Source organism: Rattus norvegicus, chromosome 7, assembly GCF_021556685.1.
Source record: "Rattus norvegicus strain SHRSP/BbbUtx chromosome 7, alternate assembly SHRSP_T2T, whole genome shotgun sequence".
NCBI lineage: Eukaryota > Metazoa > Chordata > Mammalia > Rodentia > Muridae > Rattus > Rattus norvegicus.
This window is the reverse complement of record NC_141540.1, coordinates 95,991,229-96,009,554: the sequence shown is the minus strand read 5'-3', so window position 1 is coordinate 96,009,554 and position 18,326 is coordinate 95,991,229. Positions and strand designations below refer to the sequence as shown.

Below are 18,326 nucleotides of genomic sequence, written 5' to 3'. Positions count from 1 at the left end.
TGGGTTTTTAGAGGGGTTGTTAAAGCAGGTCGTGAGCATGTGCCCTAACCCAACAGGATGGGTGTCCTTACACAATGAGGAAGTGTGAGCATAGAGACACCCATGGAGGATATGAAGAGGCACTGGGTAAAGAAGGTGATGGTAAGCCCAGGAAAGAGATCTCAGATGAATCCAGTCTACTGACTGACGCACTGCTTCTACACTGCCAGGTTTCAGGTTGTGTGCCAATGCAAATCTATTGGTTCAGCCACTTTTTAATTAATTAAGTAAGTAAGTATAATTTTTTGGTCATTTTCATTTCCACTACCGTCTTTCATCCCCTTCTTTCCTACAGAGACTCTTTTTTCTTTCTAAAAAAAATCCCCTCAGACCTTCATCTCCTTCTCCATTTTTCTTGGTTCTTGAGTTTTACCCTTATTTCTTGCATGAGCATGAATTGGGAGTTATTTACTAGAAGGTGACAACTTAGCAGTGGCTATGTGAAAAAAATGACACCCCCATTCCAGCAACCATTAAGTCCCGCAATCCCTCAGGGGAGGGCTGAGGCATCTGGAGACCCTCCCCCATGCATAATGAACATATGTTGGGCACAGTCTTGTGAGGGTCTTGTGCAGGAGCCACAGCTACAGTGAGCTCACGATTACGATGGCTGAGTCCTATCCAGAAGACTCTGGTTCACAGCCTTCTCCCCAGCCTCTAGCTCTTAACTCTTTCTACCCTATTGATCAGACGGTACCTGGGCCTTTGAGGGAGTGGTATAGACAATCCTATAGGGCTAGTCACCCCAAAGTCACTTTCTCGTCACGTGTGGTTCAATTACTTCCTGCGATACTTTGTTATGGCACCTATAGGTGACCGACACACACTTTCTAGTTTCATCCTTCCCTGCGTGTGTTTTGTCTGGTAACACTCAGCTCAGTATTTGTTTTCAGTCACGAGATGTTCTGATGTTCACCCCCAGATTCTGATGTTCAAATGTGAATGTAAGACGTCAGTGTTTGGGGGCTTCAACTTGTAAAGGATTTTTCTCTCCACAATGGCTTTGAACTGACAGTGCTTGCAGTGAGAACTATTTCTTCTCCACTCAAAGGATTTGATGACTGGCAGGATAGGCTTTCTCAGTATACAACTTGGTTGCCGACAAATCCAACTGTAAACCTTTGGATTTATTGGATATAATTGAGTTTTTCCACCATTAATACTGTTCACATATTAATTCAACACGGTGACATGAGGGGAGCCTAACACTTTTCTGGAAGCTGCTTGACTTTCATCAACAGGAATAAATGCAAGATTATTGCACTTTTTCCTTGGGTGACCTAAGCTTGTTCTTGGCACCCATGAGTGTGAAACACAATGTTTCAGTGGCTTCTACCCAGGGGAGTTATTAGTTCTGAACCTTGGGGTTAATTCCATAAGAATGCAATTCCTTTCCTTCCTTTGAGAACAAAATGTTGCTTGTGTTGATTATCCCTATTGTGTGTTAGAGCCAGACTTTTCAAAACAGTGAGCCGTAGTGATCTATAGATAGGACATCAGATTTAGGGAAAACTAAATACATAAAAACAAAACACACCAGGTTGCTCCAGTTAATTTCAATATAGACAGTGAATACTTTTAAATAATGTTTTCCCATTGTTAAAAATATTTTTAAAATGTATCTAGCAACTGTATCTGAAAGGAACTATAGAGAAGAGAGTAGACTCACAATGTTTCATAATGTCAATATTTCATAAGTCTATATGGAAATTGTACATTTATTTTAGTAATACTTCAGACGCTTTTTGACAAGGTTAAATGCCTTTGGATTTAATTGGGGTTTTATTTTACCTTTTGTGTCCAGTTTGAAAGCACTTGAACTACATGTGGGCTAGCTACTTTGATGAGTTGTCTTCTAGGGGTCATGCAAAGCACTTACATCAGTTATCTCATGGGACCTTCAAAACCAAGGCTTAGCAGGGCTGGAGAGATGGTTCAATGGTGAAGAGTACTTGTTCCTTTTTCAGTGAACTAGGGTTCTATTTCTAGAGCTCACAAGGTGGCCTACATCCTCTTGAAATTCGAGTTCTAAGGGATCTGGTACTCTCTTCTGATCTAAACACACACACACACACACACACACACACACACACACACACACGAGAGAGAGAGAGAGAGAGAGAGAGAGAGAGAGAGAGAGAGAGAGAGAGAGAGGGAGAGGGAGAGGGAGAGGGAGAGGGAGAGGGAGAGGGAGAGGGAGAGGGAGAGGGAGAGGGAGAGAGAGAGAATTCTTGAATTGTTTGTTAAAAATAAATATAGACATATATATAAAACACCCAAACAACACAGAGCTGGAAAACTATAGCTTATTGGACAAATATAGTCATACTTATTGGTTTGTTTGCTTTGCTTTCATAAGCATTGAGTCAAAGTTTATTTCACACTTGCAGGATAGGATACATAAAAAAGAAGAATGTTTACCACAATGCCAACTTTGTTTTAAAAAAGGAGCTTTATTTATTTATTTAAAAGGACAGGGTCTAAGGATGTACAATATGGTGTCCTAGGCTCAATGTCCAGCACCACATAAAGTGGTTTATAATCCTAGCCTATAATCCTCGAGTTTGAGAGATAGATTCAGGAGGAGGATCAGGAATTTAAGATCATCTTCAACAACATGAAGAGTTCAAGGTCAGCCTTGGACACCAGAGAACCACCCTGTCTTGTTTGAAGGAGGAAGGAGATTAAGAAATATATGAGACAAGAGAGGGTGGGGTATGGGTATGATTAAAATACATCATATATATGTATATATATGATGAGAATATATATGTTTGAGAATGTTGTTATCAATTATATTATGAATTAATTATAATATCAATTATATTATGAATAATAATTAACACATGCCAATAAAGACATTTAAGAAACTAATGTCAGGCTTGTTATCTCATCACAGTAATCCTATCACTTGGAACATTGTGTGATTGTGATGAATCAGTCTAGGACACAGAAAAAGATCCATTCTCAAACAATCAAACAAACATACACAAGAAAATAAGTGGGCTGAAGAGATGACTCTTTGGTTAGTAACACTGGCTACTCATCAGAGGACCCTGGTTCAATTCTCAGCACTTATATGCCAGTTTACACCCATCTGTAACTCCAGTTACGGGGGATCCTATGCCATCTTCTGGCTTCCAGGCACCAGGCCAACACATACTACCCAGACATGCATGCAGGCAAAACAGCCATACACATAAAATAATTAAAATTTTAAACTTAAAGAAAACAACACGGTTTATTTTGTTTAATAATGGTTAACTTAACACATTAGCTGTATCAGAGTTCCTGATTGAGAAATTTCGCTGTGGGGTTGACTTTACCTTTCTAATTAGTTCCCGCATAATAATTCTCACACTGTTGATCAGAGGATCTTAACAAAGCTGTCTGCCTGTCTCGTACCTGTTTATGTGCTTTCTCTTTTACAGTGACAACACTGTTTCCTTTAAAAAGGTTTTTGTTAGATTTACTGAATGTGTTGTTGTCATTCTCATGTGTAGGATAAACAGAGTGGATGCCTGAAAGGATAAGTAACTGTGGAAAGATTCTCAGTAAATCTTAGAATTCACCAAACTGTCTGCTCAGACTAACACCGAGCAAGAGGTAGAGTGTGCATTTAATTTGTCCTAACTTTAACAACAAGGAAACTGATTTGTGATTAAAACTGAGTCCATCCCTCAGATAAACCTGATAGAATGGAGTAATGACTAAGAGCTCGGGTTCTGTCCCCACACTGTCTAAATCGCAGCTCTGTCACTTAATTTTTCTGTACCTTTCTTCCCCTCATAAATGAAAGATGATAGCAGAAATAGCTATTTGCATGATAAAATGAGATTGCTTGTCAAATGAAATAATGTGAGTATTGGATGTGCAATACGAAAGACATTCCTAAATTTATTTCAAATCGTGATGATTTTAATCATCATTTTATTTTTGTAAATTTTAACTTACATGCATGAATATTTCACTTGTGTATATTTACGTCCATCATACATGTGCTTGGTGTTCACAGTTCTTCAGGAGAGGGCCTCAGATCCCCTGAAACTGGAGTTATAGATTGTACACAAAGCACCTCCCATAATGTCAGAGTATCTCAACCAGAAAGTGCACAGAGAGCAGTGGTACCATCTGTCAGGTAAGGAGTAAGCAAGGGAATGCTCCAGCTTCTTTGTAAGCTATGACTTTGGCTGTTCAGTCTCTTGGCTAGCCTACAGCCCATAGGAAGGGACTGTTGGGAGGCTCTACCAGCAGCATTCATCCACTGCTGGCTGGGCCTGGACCTTTTTTTTTTTCTTTTTGCCATCATCTTTGATATTTATAGTCTCAATATTAGCTCCTAGAGTCTCCAAATTGACTAAATGATGCCATCAGAGCTTCCCAGGAGGAATCTTCCTGAATAATACAGGAGAAGCCATTATCTTCAATCTGCAACTTGATGATGAGCTACAAATAGGGAAAGCAATCAACTTGTCTTAATATTTCTCACTCTCCTATGTGCTGGGAATGGTAATGCTTGCATGTTGTATATCAAGCTGTTTTAACTTTATTTCTGTTTCTGTGAGAAAATATCCTGAGGTAAAGCAACTTAGAGGAAGAAGGGTTTATTTAGCTTACAATCCCAGTTTGCGGTTCGTTATTGTACAGAAGGCTCAGAGGCAGGAGCTTCAGACATGTGGTTACAACGCAGAAATGAACGCTCACATGCTGTCTGCCTGCATATGGCCAGCTAGCCTTTTTTCATATTCTCTCTCTCTCTCTCTCTCTCTCTCTCTCTCTCTCTCTCTCTCTCTCTCTCTCCCCCCGCCCTCTCTTTCTCGATTTATTTTGTTTTATCTCTATGAGTATATATACATGTATTTCTGTGTACCATGTGTGTCCACTCACAGAGGTTAGAAGAAAAGATCAAGTCCCCCAGAACTGGAGTTCCTGACACGGTGGTTTACAAGTGGGTGCTAGGAACAGACCCCAGCCAAGAACAGCAATGTTTTTAAGCATCGAGTCATCTCTCAAGGCCCAGCTTTCTTCTCTGTTACATGGCTCCTGGCTCAGCCTAGGGAATGGTGCTGTCCACAGTGGGCTGAGTCAATTAACAATTAAAATGGTCTCCCTCTTCTCCAAGATTCTAGGTTGTGCAAAGTGACATTTAAAGCAAACACCACAAAAACATATTGATCTGAGGCGATTGGGAGTCATGGCTCTTCCCAATGCAGAATGGGCATGGTAGCCTTGAAATGTTGTGTATGAACTGTCAAATGAAGATTTAATATGAAGTGACTCAAGTCCCAGTTATGATGCCAGAGGCTCTGCTGAAGTGAAACAGAAGCAGGATTTTTGCATCATTTGGATTCCTAGGAACAAGAATAAGAAAGTAGCATTATTTTTCTGGGATTGGGCCCAGCGTTTCTCTAGAGTCTTGAAAATACTTGACAGCTGTGGGCTTAGGGGAAGGGTGAGCACAGTAGAGAGAGATGGAGGGAAATGTCTGCAGTATGTCCCAAGGACTGTATTAGTTTCCTTTTGCTACTGTGATGAACACCACGAACAAGAGTGACTTATAGAAATACAGCTTTTATTTCAGCTTATGGTTTCAGAAGAATGAGTCCATCGTGAAGGGGAGTTGTGGCAGCAAGTGGTAGGCATGGTGTCCAATAGGAAGCTGAGAGGGCTCGCCCTCAACCATGTCATGAAGCAGAGAAGGACACCTGAAGATAAGGTGAGATCTTAAGTTCTCATTTCCTGTCCCCAGTGACCTACTACTCCAGAAAGGCTCTACCTCCTAAACCTCTCCAGATAGTGTCATCGACTGGAGAGCAAATATTCAAATGCCAGACAGAGCCTTACGGGACATTCTCATTTAAGCGGCCATAGGGACCAAGACTGCAGGACAGTCCCCGTGATTCATTTTCTTGTGTGCCTCACATCTTTACACTGCATTTTCTTTTTTCTATCTCTTCCTTCAGCATATACCTCTTTCATTAATTTATTCAGCAAGTGTTTACTGTATGTCTCTGTGCACCAAGCATTGTGTAAGGCCTGGGATGTAAGGGGGAAGACAAAGCCTGGCTCTCCTCAGTCCAGTGGGGACACACACCAGCCAGGAAATAGACAAATGCCATAAGACTTAAAAATGGTGAGGGGCAGAAGACATCAAAACCAAGACAGAGGGGACAGGGTGATCAGGGAAGGCCTCTGTTGGCTCGGACCTGAGGGCTTGACAAGAAGAAAAGTAAGCTGTGACTTTCAAACCCAGTCAGTTAGTAAACAAAGGTGTTGAAGCTGGGGTATCGATTTACCTGATTTTTTTTTAAATTAATTAATTTTTATTTAATTTTTTCATTCAATATATTCTGATCATGTTTTTCCTCTCCCCGAGTTCTCTCAGCTACTTCCCACCTCCCTACCCACCCAACTTCCAAGCAAACAAAGAAAAAAAAAATCAAATGAAAATCAAAACAAACTAAAAACAAGCAAACAACAACAACAACAAAACCATGTTAGGCAAAACACACAAAAACAATACAAAGAACATACAAGGAAACAAGGAGTTTGTTTGTACTGGCCAACTACTGGGCTTGGAGTCTGCCCTGACTTGCAATAGGTATATTCAGTGACACTCTACTGGAGAACACTGATTTTTTTTCTTTCCTAGCAGGTATCAACTGCAAACAGTTCTTGGTCTGGGGTCAGACTTTGTGTCCACTACTCCATACTGGGATCTTGTCTGGTTTGAACTTGTACAGACCTTGTGCATCCTGTCACAGTGTCTGTGTGTGTGTGAGACTCTTAAGGATTGCCTAGTTTTCATAATATCTTTTAATAAGCATAAACACTCTCAAATATTTCTATTTATCTGTGCAGCAGCTTGAACAATGGGGAGAAACAGTCATGTCTTTACTCGCCCATTCTGATGCCATGCTGTGCATGGAAATGCTGAATCCAAAACCCTTTGTGCAGCTGGGAGCACCATGGGCCGGCCTTGCTGAGAAAAGCATTGTTTGGCTGGAGGTGGGATAATACAAGAGTGTCCGAGCTCATCAAAGTGATTACAATGCCCCCTTTACTCCATAGCAGGACAGCTCTCAATTAACATGCAGGGCACACACGGACCACTTGCAGATTGCTTTCATTCTTAGACAAACAAGAGTCTAATAAATTAAGTGCTTTCATTCTTAGGCAAGCAAGCGTCTAATCAATTAAGAGATGTGTGTGCCCAGGTCACAGGTTTGGTTGGGAGTTGAAGTTAGATGGATTAATAATTAATAAGTTGCTATTGCATTGAGAACAGTATTAGTGGCTTTGTCAGTGTTCTCATCTCTCCACTGGCAGAGGAAGATGAGAAGAGCTGAGAGCTAGAATTGGTGGTCCACCTTGTCTGTTCAGATTTCTATCTGGAAGCCCAATTCTTTCTGTGCCAGACATTGCTGGACTTTTTGTAAATGACGGAGGTGCAACCTTTGTCTTGAAGAAGCTTGCCAACATAATCATTGCAGTGGAGAAAGTGTGGTGAGGAGGAATTGGGCTCTTTGAACCATTCAGGCTGGGATCTGACCCTCTCTCTACCACCATCTAACTGTGAACTTGACCAAATGGTAACAACTTTCTGATTCTTCATTTCCTCACTAATAAAAATATATATGATAATGCATAGAAACATCTAACTTATGATGTGGAAATGTCACTCTTGCTATGTTTCTTATTATTGAACAATCCTGCATCACATTCTGTCACTGACTGGGTGACTATGGGCCAGCCACTCAAACTGCATGTTATAATCATTCTCACGGGCTCACCACCACAGCTTTAGAGCAGAGTCCATGCTACCATTATTCTTAACACCTTGTTCTATTCTTTAGTCATTACTCTTACCAGTAGCCACTGTATTTATTTATACAGAGTCCTTTCTCAGTCAGCAAGAGTGGCTGAGAAAGCTCCCTGAGCAGGTATTTGCTGGGTGTTTTTGGACTTGCTGATGTCATTTGAGCCTAGAATAGTTCCAAGAACAATCATGCCATAGGGTCACACTGAGCATGGTGTTGCTATTGAGGTTAGATTATGAGGTGTGTCTGAGATAAAGTCACAACGAGTGGTCACTCCCAGCTCTGACTGTTGGCAACCCTTGTTCTTGGTGTCTCACTCAAACCGTGGTGTAGTTTGTCATACAACAGGGTCATCATTGATAGTACGATCATGAGATGGATTGCAAAAATACACGTGTCAGAATTTTGATCAATTCTTAGGAACAAAAAAAGGTAAGAGCTACAGGAAAAAGAGAGTGAACTGGGAATAGGAGAGAAGCGCACCTTTTCTTACCAGAACCCATGGCTACCAGTCTATGACTAACATTTACCCACGCCTCAGACTTAGGAAGTGCCCCAAACCAGCTGCACCAGTCAGATGACAGGGGAAGAGTGTGCCAGGAAAATGACCCCAACTTCTCTGGTAGCAAAATGAGAAATGACCCTGGACAGAATCAATTCTGTCTCCAAACCGTCAAGAGTCCTCACAAACAATTCCTCATGCCCTCTTCTAATGAAAGGCAGGGGGAATTTTGTTAAAGATAATACAGCTAACATGCTGCAGCACACTGTACAATGTACAAAGAGATTCTCAGAAGCTTGCCTCTGGTCAAGCAGACCTGAATTTGAATGGTGGCTTTGTCCCTTGCTGGGTGTGTGAATTTAGGCAAGTGACTTAAACTTCTCTGTGCCTTGGAAAATAAGTTCAATCCATGATGGACTTTGCAGGGTCATTGAAAGTGGTTAGTGAGATTATTTCTGTTCAATGTCAAACATTCTATGGGCTTCATTTATGGCAGCCATTGTTATAAGCAATTTACACTATACAGACAATTTGATCCAATCTCTACAACAGTGTAAAGAAGGTTTTGTGATTCTTTCCATTTTCATATGAGGACCTGGAGGTCTAGTGAGGTTTCCCAACTCACTCCAGGCCACATGGTCAGGAAGCATCCAAGTTCTGATCCTGGCCAAGGTTGACAGCCCGGTATTTCGGTAATTAGCAAGTTGTATAACATTTCTCCCAAGAACAGCAGAAGTTTAGCTGGACAGAGGAAGGCCCAGAATGTCTGCACCCTCTTGCATAATGCTTTACTGGCAATCTGAAGTTGTTGGATTCAATAAATATGCGGGCTGACTGTTTACAAGGCATCCTGAAAGAGCTACATGGATCGAGCAGACAATGCAAGGTCAGCTTGTATTGTTCTTTTCTAGATCACTCCAGAAGGATATTGCTTCATCTCTCCTCTATCAAAAGATTCTGAGAAAGGTGTTTCTCCTTTTTATTAAGCCCTTTCCTGTCACAGACATAGGTAAATAGACCATATCAGGTATCTATTGATCTAAGCATTTTCTAGTCTCTGTACAGATTTATCCTGAGATGGATTATCTAGAACAAGAAGATACAGGAGTCCTTACTTTCCCCTTACTTACCAAGAAAAAGAAACAAGTCTGTTTAGTTTACTTTGGATACTCTTTTCTGGTTATTACATTGAGACAAATAGATTCCTTGAGAAGGTTTAACAGAGAGGGAAACAGTAGGTACCTAGAGTTGGAAAGGCTCTTAGATGGTGTTGACTCCATTGTCCTCTAATTGAGACATCGTGTATGAATTCTTGAACAGTCACTGAGGGTTTTGTTGTTGCTGTTGTTATAGGAAGAGTTATCTCACCGTTTACCAGCTCCCTTTCCCATCATACTCAACAGGAAATGTGAGGCTCACAGGATAGCCTGCAAAGTCCTGCAGGCACCCGTACTCATTGTGATAATAGGTCTTGCTGTTTCTCTGTTGCAATTCATCCAGCCACACTGACCTTCCTGTACATATCAGGCTCCCATAGGGGCTTTACACTTACCATCTCTATGAAGAAAATCCTGGACCTTCCCTTATTTTTTTTCAGGCTTCTGATCAAATGTCATCCTTAGAGACATTTGTCACTGTCTAATTGAATGTACTCTATTCTAGTTTCCTTATCAATTATCAACCACCAGATACTACATTTCATCTCTTACCAAAATTCCCCATTTTGGCACTTCAGTGGCAGAAGCTGTATCCTCAGGTCAATACATATATTAGGTACTCAATAAAAGCTTGTTGAATGAACAAATGAACAAGAAACATCTCAATTTTACCCTTCCATGCTTCTCTTATGGCTCCTAATCTTTTTCAAAGATTTATTGTATTTCATATGTATGTGTATGTATATATGTGTATATGATATATATGTATGTGTGTATGTATATGTACCGTGTGCATGTCTGGTCCCAATGGATCTTCTGGAACAGGAGTACCAATGGACCCCCTGAAACTGGAATTACAGACAAATGTGAGTTGTCATGTGGATGCTGGGAATTGAACCCAGGTCCTCTGGAAGAAGAGCTAATGCTCCTTACTACTGAACCATCTCTCCAACCCCTTGGAGTGATTTCTTAACATGACATACCCAGAGATGTCTGCATAGGTGTCACCTATTAAAGGAGTCTAAAATCAGGCAGAGTCATTAGAACTATAGTCAAGCATGGGTCCCTATGGAACTTGCTTTTCATAAAACTCCCAGGTGCCTCTTGCAAAAGTCATTGTTAAGGTGGTCCTCTCTTTACATTGATGTATATTTCAAGAAGGTTATTCCATGTAGATTAATCTCTCTGTCTCTGTCTCATTTCTTCTTCTTCTTCTTCTTCTTCTTCTTCTTCTTCTTCTTCTTCTTCTTCTTCTTCTTCTTCTTCTTCTTCTTCTTCTTCTTCTTCTTCTTCTTCTTCTTCTTCTTCTATTAACTTGAGTATTTCTTATTTACATTTCGAATATTATTCCCTTTCCCGGTCTCCGGGCAAACATCCCCCTAATCCCTCCCCCTCCCCTTCTTTATGGGTGTTCCCCTCCCCACCCTCCCCCATTGCCGCCCTCCCCCCAACAATCACGTTCGCTGGCGGTTCAGTCTTAGCAGGACCAAGGGCTTCTCCTTCCACTGGTGGTCTTACTAGGATATTCATTGCTACCTATGAGGTCAGAGTCCAGGGTCAGTCCATGTATAGTCTTTAGGTAGTGGCTTAGTCCCTGGAAGCTCTGGTTGCTTGACATTGTTGTACATATGGGGTCTCGAGCCCCTTCAAGCTCTTCGAGTTCTTTCTCTGATTCCTTCAACGGGGGTCCTATTCTCAGTTCAGTGGTTTGCTGCTGGCATTCGCCTCTGTATTTGCTGTATTCTGGCCGTGTCTCTCAGGAGAGATCTACATCCGGCTCCTGTCGGCCTGCACTGCTTTGCTTCATCCATCTTGTCTAATTGGGTGGCTGTATATGTATGGGCCACATGTGGGGAAGGCTCTGAATGGGGGTTCCTTCTGTCTCTGCTTTAATCTTTGCCTCTCTATTCCCTGCCAAGGGTATTCTTGTTCCCCCTTTTAAAGAAGGAGTGAAGCATTCACATTTTGATTATCCCTCTTGAGTTTCATGTGTTCTGTGCATCTAGAGCAATTCAAACATTTGGGCTAATAGCCACTTATCAATGAGTACATACCATGTGTGTTTTTCTGTGATTGGGTTACCTCACTCAGGATGATATTTTCCAGTTCCATCCATTTGCCTATGAATTTCATAAAGTCATTGTTTTTGATAGCTGAGTAATATTCCATTGTGTAGATGTACCACATTTTCTGTATCCATTCCTCTGTTGAAGGGCATCTGGGTTCCTTCCAGCTTCTGGCTATTATAAATGAGGTTGCTATGAACATAGTGGAGCATGTGTTTTTTTTTTTTATATGTTGGGGCATCTTGTGGGTATATGCCCAAGAGAGGTATAGCTGGATCCTCAGGTAGTTCAATGTCCAATTTTCTGAGGAACCTCCAGACTGATTTCCAGAATGGTTGTATCAGTCTGCAATCCCACCAACAATGGAGGAGTGTTCCTCTTTCTCCACATCCTCGCCAGCATCTGCTGTCACCTGAGTTTTTGATCTTAGCCATTCTCACTGGTGTGAGGTGAAATCTCAGGGTTGTTTTGATTTGCATTTCCCTTATGACTAAAGATGTTGAACATTTCTTTAGGTGTTTCTCAGCCATTCGGCATTCCTCAGCTGTGAATTCTTTGTTTAGCTCTGAACTCCATTTTTTTTTTTTTTTGGTTCTTTTTTTTCGGAGCTGGGGACCGAACCCAGGGCCTTGCGCTTCCTAGGTAAGCGCTCTACCACTGAGCTAAATCCCCAACCCCTCTGAACCCCATTTTTTTTTCCCTTTTTTTTTTTTATTAACTTGAGTATTTCTTATATACATTTCGAGTGTTATTCCCTTTCCCGGTTTCCGGGCAAACATCCCCCTCCCCCCTCCCCTTCCTTATGGGTGTTCCCCTCCCAACCCTCCCACCATTGCCGCCCTCCCCCCATAGACTAGTTCACTGGGGGTTCAGTCTTAGCAGGACCCAGGGCTTCCCCTTCCACTGGTGCTCTTACTAGGATATTCATTGCTACCTATGGGGTCAGAGTCCAGGGTCAGTCCATGTATAGTCTTTAGGTAGTGGCTTAGTCCCTGGAAGCTCTGGTTGCTTGGCATTGTTGTACTTTTGGGGTCTCGAGCCCCTTCAAGCTCTTCCAGTTCTTTCTCTGATTCCTTCAATAGGGGACCTATTCTCAGTTCAGTGGTTTGCTGCTGGCATTCGCCTCTGTATTTGCTGTATTCTGGCTGTGTCTCTCAGGAGCGATCTACATCAGGCTCCTGTCGGTCTGCACTTCTTTGCTTCATCCATCTTGTCTAATTTGAACCCCATTTTTTAATAGGGTTATTTGTCTCCCTGCGGTCTAACTTCTTGAGTTCTTTGTATATTTTGGATATAAGGCCTCTATATGTTGTAGGATTGGTAAAGATCTTTTCCCAATCTGTTGGTTGCCGTTTTGTCCTAATCACAGTGTCTTTTGCCTTACAGAAGCTTTGCAGTTTTATGAGATCCCATTTGTCGATTCTTGATCTTAGAGCATAAGCCATTGGTGTTTTGTTCAGGAAATTTTTTCCAGTGCCCATGTGTTCGAGATGCTGCCCTAGTTTTTCTTCTATTAGTTTGAGTGTATCTGGTTTGATGTGGAGGTCCTTGACCACTTGGACTTAAGCTTTGTACAGGGTGATAAGCATGAATCGATTTGCATTCTTCTACATGTTGCCCTCCAGTTGAACCAGCACCATTTGCTGAAAATGCTATCTTTTTTCCATTGAATGGTTTTGGCTCCTTTGTCAAAAATCAAGTGACCATAGGTGTGTGGGTTCATTTCTGGGTCTTCAATTCTGTTCCATTGGTCTATCTGTCTGTCTCTGTACCAATACCATGAAGTTTTTATCACTATTGCTCTGTAATATTGCTTGAGTTCAGGGATAGTGATTCCCCCTGAAGTCCTTTTATTGTTGAGAATAGTTTTAGCTATCCTGGGTTTTTTGTTATTCCAGATGAATTTGCAAATTGTTCTGTCTAACTCTTTGAAGAATTGGATTGGTATTTTGTTGGGGATTGCATTGAATCTGTAGATCGCTTTTGGTAAAATGGCCATTTTTACTATATTAATTTTGCCAATCCATGAGCATGGGAGATCTTTCCATCTTCTGAGGTCTTCTTCAATTTCTTTCTTCAGAGTCTTGAAGTTCTTATTGTACAGATCTTTTGCTTGCTTGGTTAAAGTCACACCGAGGTACTTTATATTATTTGGGTCTATTATGAAGGGTGTTGTTTCCCTAATTTCTTTCTCAGCTTGTTTCTCTTTTGTGTAGAGGAAGGCTACTGATTTATTTGAGTTAATTTTATACCCAGCCACTTTGCTGAAGTTGTTTATCAGCTTTAGTAGTTCTCTGGTGTAACTTTTGGGATCACTTAAATATACTACCATATCATCTCCAAATAGTGATATTTTTGACTTCTTCTTTTCCGATCTGTATCCCCTTGACCTCCTTTTGTTGTCTGATTGCTCTGGCTAGAACTTCAAGAACTATATTGAATAAGTAGGGAGAGAGTGGGCAGCCTTGTCTAGACCCTGATTTTAGTGGTATTGCTTCAAGTTTCTCTCCATTTAGTTTAATGTTAGCAACTGGTTTGCTGTATATGGCTTTTACTATGTTTAGGTATGGGCCTTGAATTCCTATTCTATCCAGGACTTTTATCATGAAGGGGTGTTGAATTTTGTCAAATGCTTTCTCAGTGTCTAATGAAATGATCCTGTGGTTTTGTTTTTTCAGTTTGTTAATATAATGGATCACGTTGATGGTTTTCCGTATATTAAACCATCCCTGCATGCCTGGGATGAAGCCTACTTGATCATGGTGGATGATTGTTTTGATGTGCTCTTGGATTCGGTTTGCCAGAATTTTATTGAGTATTTTTGCGTCTATATTCATAAGGGAAATTGGTCTGAAGTTCTCTTTCTTTGTTGGGTCTTTGTGTGGTTTAGGTATAAGAGTAATTGTGGCTTAATAGAAGGAATTCGGTAGTGTTCCATCTGTTTCAATTTTGTGGAATAGTTTGGATAATATTGGTATGAGGTCTTCTATGAAGGTTTGATAGAATTCTGCACTAAACCCGTCTGGACCTGGACTCTTTTTGGTTGGGAGACCTTTAATGACTCCTTCTATTTCCTTAGGAGTTATGGGGTTGTTTAACTGGTTTATCTGTTCCTGATTTAACTTTGGTACCTGGTATCTGTCTAGGAGATTGTCCATTTCCTGCAGATTTTCAAGTTTTTTTGAATATAGGCTTTTGTAGTAGGATCTGATGATTTTTTGAATTTCCTCTGAATCTGTAGTTATATCTCCCTTTTCATTTCTGATTTTGTTAATTTGGAAACACAAATTAATTTTGTTAATTTGTCCTCTCGTTAGTGTGGCTAAGGGTTTATCTATCTTGTTGATTTTCTCAAAGAACCAACTTTTGGTTCTGTTGATTCTTTCTATGGTCTTTTTTGTTTCTACTTGGCTGATTTCAGCTCTGAGTTTGATTATTTCCTGTCTTGTACTCCTCCTGGGTGTATTTGCTTCTTTTTGTTCTAGAGCTTTTAGGTGTGCTGTCAAGCTGCTGACATATGCTCTTTCCTGTTTCTTTCTGCAGGCACTCAGAGCTATGACTTTTCCTCTTAGCAGAGCTTTCATTGTGTCCCATAAGTTTGGGTATGTTGTACCTTCATTTTCATTAAATTCTAAGAAGTCTTTAATTTCTTTCTATATTTCTTCCTTGACCAGGTTATCGTTGAGTAGAGCATTGTTCAATTTCCACGTGTATGTGGGCTTTCTTCCCGTATTGTTATTGAAGACCAGCTTTAGGCCATGGTGGTCTAATAGCACGCATGGGATTATTTCTATCTTTCTGTACCTGTTGAGGCCCGTTTTTTGACCAATTATATGGTCAATTTTGGAGAAAGTACCATGAGGAGCTGAGAAGAAGGTATATCCTTTTGCTTTAGGATAGAATGTTCTATAAATATCTGTTAAGTCCATTTGGCTCATGACTTCTCTTAGTCTGTCTACGTCTCTGTTTAATTTCTGTTTCCATGATCTGTCCATTGATGAGAGTGGGGTGTTGAAATCTCCTACTATTATTGTGTGAGGTGCAATGTGTGTTTTGAGCTTTAGTAAGGTTTCTTTTACGTATGTAGGTGCCCTTGTATTTGGGGCATAGATATTTAGGATTGAGAGTTCATCTTAGTGGATTTTTCCTTTGATGAATATGAAGTGTCCTTCCTTATCTTTTTTGATGACTTTTAGTTGAAAATTGATTTTATTTGTTATTAGAATGGCTACTCCAGCTTGCTTCTTCCGACCACTTGCTTGGAAAGTTGTTTTCCAGTCTTTCACTCTGAGGTAGTGTCTGTCCTTGTCTCTGAGGTGTGTTTCCTGTAGGCAGCAGAATGCAGGGTCCTCATTGCATATCCAGTTTGTTAATCCATGTCTTTTTATTGGGGAATTGAGACCATTAATGTTGAGAGATATTAAGGAATAGTGATTATTGCTTCCTGTTATATTCATATTTGGATATGAGGTTATGTTTGTGTGCTTTTCTTCCCTTTGTTTTGTTGCCAAGATGATTAGTTTCTTGCTTTTTCTAGTGTGTAGCTTGCCTCCTAGTGTTGGGCTTTACCATTTATTATCCTTTGTAGTGCTGGATTTGTAGAAAGATATTGTGTAAATTTGGTTTTGTCATGGAATATCTTGGTTTCTCCATCTATGTTAATTGAGAGTTTTGCAGGATACAGTAACCTGGGCTGGCATTTTTGTTCTCTTATGATCTGTGTAATATCTGTCCAGGATCTTCTGGCTTTCATAGTTTCTGGCGAAAAGTCTGGTGTGATTCTGATAGGTCTGCCTTTATATGTTACTTGACCTTTTTCCCTTACTGCTTTTAATATTCTTTCTTTATTTTGTGTGTTTGGTGTTTTGACAATTATGTGACGGGAGGTGTTTCTTTTCTGGTCCAATCTATTTGGAGTTCTGTAGGCTTCTTGTATGCTTATGGGTATCTCTTTCTTTAGGTTAGGGAAGTTTTCTTCTATGATTTTGTTGAAGATATTTACTGGTCCTTTGAGCTGGGAGTCTTCACTCTCTTCTATACCTATTATCCTTAGGTTTGATCTTCTCATTGAGTCCTGGATTTCCTGTATGTTTTGGACCAGTAGCTTTTTCTGCTTTACATTATCTTTGACTGTTGAGTCGATGATTTCTATGGAATCTTCTGCTCCTGAGATTCTCTCTTCTATCTCTTGTATTCTGGTGGTGATGCTTGTATCTACGGCTCCTTTTCTCTTCCTTTGGTTTTCTATATCCAGGGTTGTTTCCATGTGTTCTTTCTTGATTGCTTCTATTTCCATTTTAAATTCCTTCAATTGTTTGATTGTGTTTTCCTGGAATTCTCTCGGGGATTTTTGTCATTCCTCTCTATAGTCTTCTACTTGTTTATTTATATTTTCCTGGAATTCTTTCAGGGATTTTTGTGATTCCTCTCTGTAGGCTTCTACTTGTTTATTTATGTTTTCCTGTGTTTTTCTAAGGGAGTTCTTCATGTCTTTCTTTCAGTCCTCCAGCATCATGATCAAATATGATTTTGAAACTAGATCTCACTTTTCTGGTGTGTTTGGATATTCCGTGTTTGCTTTGGTGGGAGAATTGGGCTCCGATGATGACATGTAGTCTTGGTTTCTGTTGCTTGGGTTCCTGCGCTTGCCTCTTGCCATCAGATTATCTCTAGTGTTACTTTGTTCTGCTATTTCTGACAGTGGCTAGACTGTCCTATAAGCCTGTGTGTCAGGAGTGCTGTAGACCTGTTTTCCTGTTTTCTTTCAGCCAGTTATGGGGACAGAGTGTTCTGCTTTCGGGCGTGTAGTTTTTCCTCTCTACAGGTCTTCAGCTGTTCCTGTGGGCCTGTGTCTTGAGTTCACCAGGCAGGTCGCTTGGAGCTGGAAGTTTTGTCTTACCTGTGGTCCCAAGGCTCAGGTTTGCACGTGGGGTTTTGTTTATGAGCTCTCCAAGGCGGCAGCAATCAGGAAGATCTGTGCCGGCCTTTCTGGGAACTTCCGTGCACCAGGGTTCCAGATGGCGTTTGGTGTTTTCCTCTGGAGTCAGAGATGTGGGCCGAGTGTAGACTCTTCTGGTTTCCCAGGTGTGTCTGCTTCTCTGAAGGTTTAGCTCTCCCTCCCATGGTATTTGGGTGCAGAGAACTGTTTATCTGGTTGGTCCCTTCAGGTTCCAGCGGTGTCTCAGACTCAGCAGATTTCCTGCTCCTGTGCCCTTATCCAAGGGAACCCAGAGGCTGTATACAGTTTCCTCTTGGGCCAGGAATGTGGGCAAGGGTGGGCAGTGTTGGTGGTCTCTTCTGCTCTGCAGTCTCAGGAGTGCCCACCAGTCTCGGCGGTGAGCTCTCTCATTTTTTCTTCTTAATTTAGCACTATCAAGATATATTTAAATTTATTATTATTATTATTTTTGTTGTTTGAATCAGGGTCACAATATGTACTCCTTGCTGGCTTGAAAACCCCTATGCAGACCAGGTTGGATTCAAAGTCAGAGAAGATCTGCCTGCCCCTGTCTCCCAAGTGCTGGGATTAAAGGCAGCTGGCCAAGATACATCTGAATTTAATCCAGTTCATGGCAGCTAGTCACTCATGGTAATGTTGACTTCAAGAAATAATTTTAACCCTGTGGTTCAGGAACCAGGAGACTATCACCTCTCTCCTAATAGAAGTTCTCAGATGAACTTCCTTCCTTTTATGTGCTGGGCACTGGAAGAAGACACTTTTAATGAGAACCTGGCCTTCTAA

The 18,326-nt window shown here is 41.0% G+C and overlaps 1 protein-coding gene across 24 annotated transcripts in view; it reads left to right on the top strand.

Moving 5' to 3' along the window:
- The window catches only part of Enpp2 (ectonucleotide pyrophosphatase/phosphodiesterase 2), a 123,260-nt gene that overhangs the window by 8,284 nt on the left and 96,650 nt on the right, over positions 1-18,326 (top strand). For 9 of the 24 annotated variants that reach the window (XM_087559276.1, XM_087559266.1, XM_087559271.1 and 6 more), the window contains exon 2: positions 5,609-5,755. The exons of 10 other annotated variants lie outside the window; for them this stretch is intronic. In XM_087559276.1, the coding sequence (XP_087415402.1) occupies positions 5,681-5,755 (75 nt within the window). In that variant the 5' untranslated portion in view covers positions 5,609-5,680. Of the gene's footprint in view, positions 1-3,542; positions 3,646-4,054; positions 4,178-5,608; positions 5,756-18,326 lie in introns of those variants that run through there. 5 more of the 24 variants (XM_087559277.1, XM_087559274.1, XM_087559275.1 and 2 more) reach the window with 3 other exon arrangements.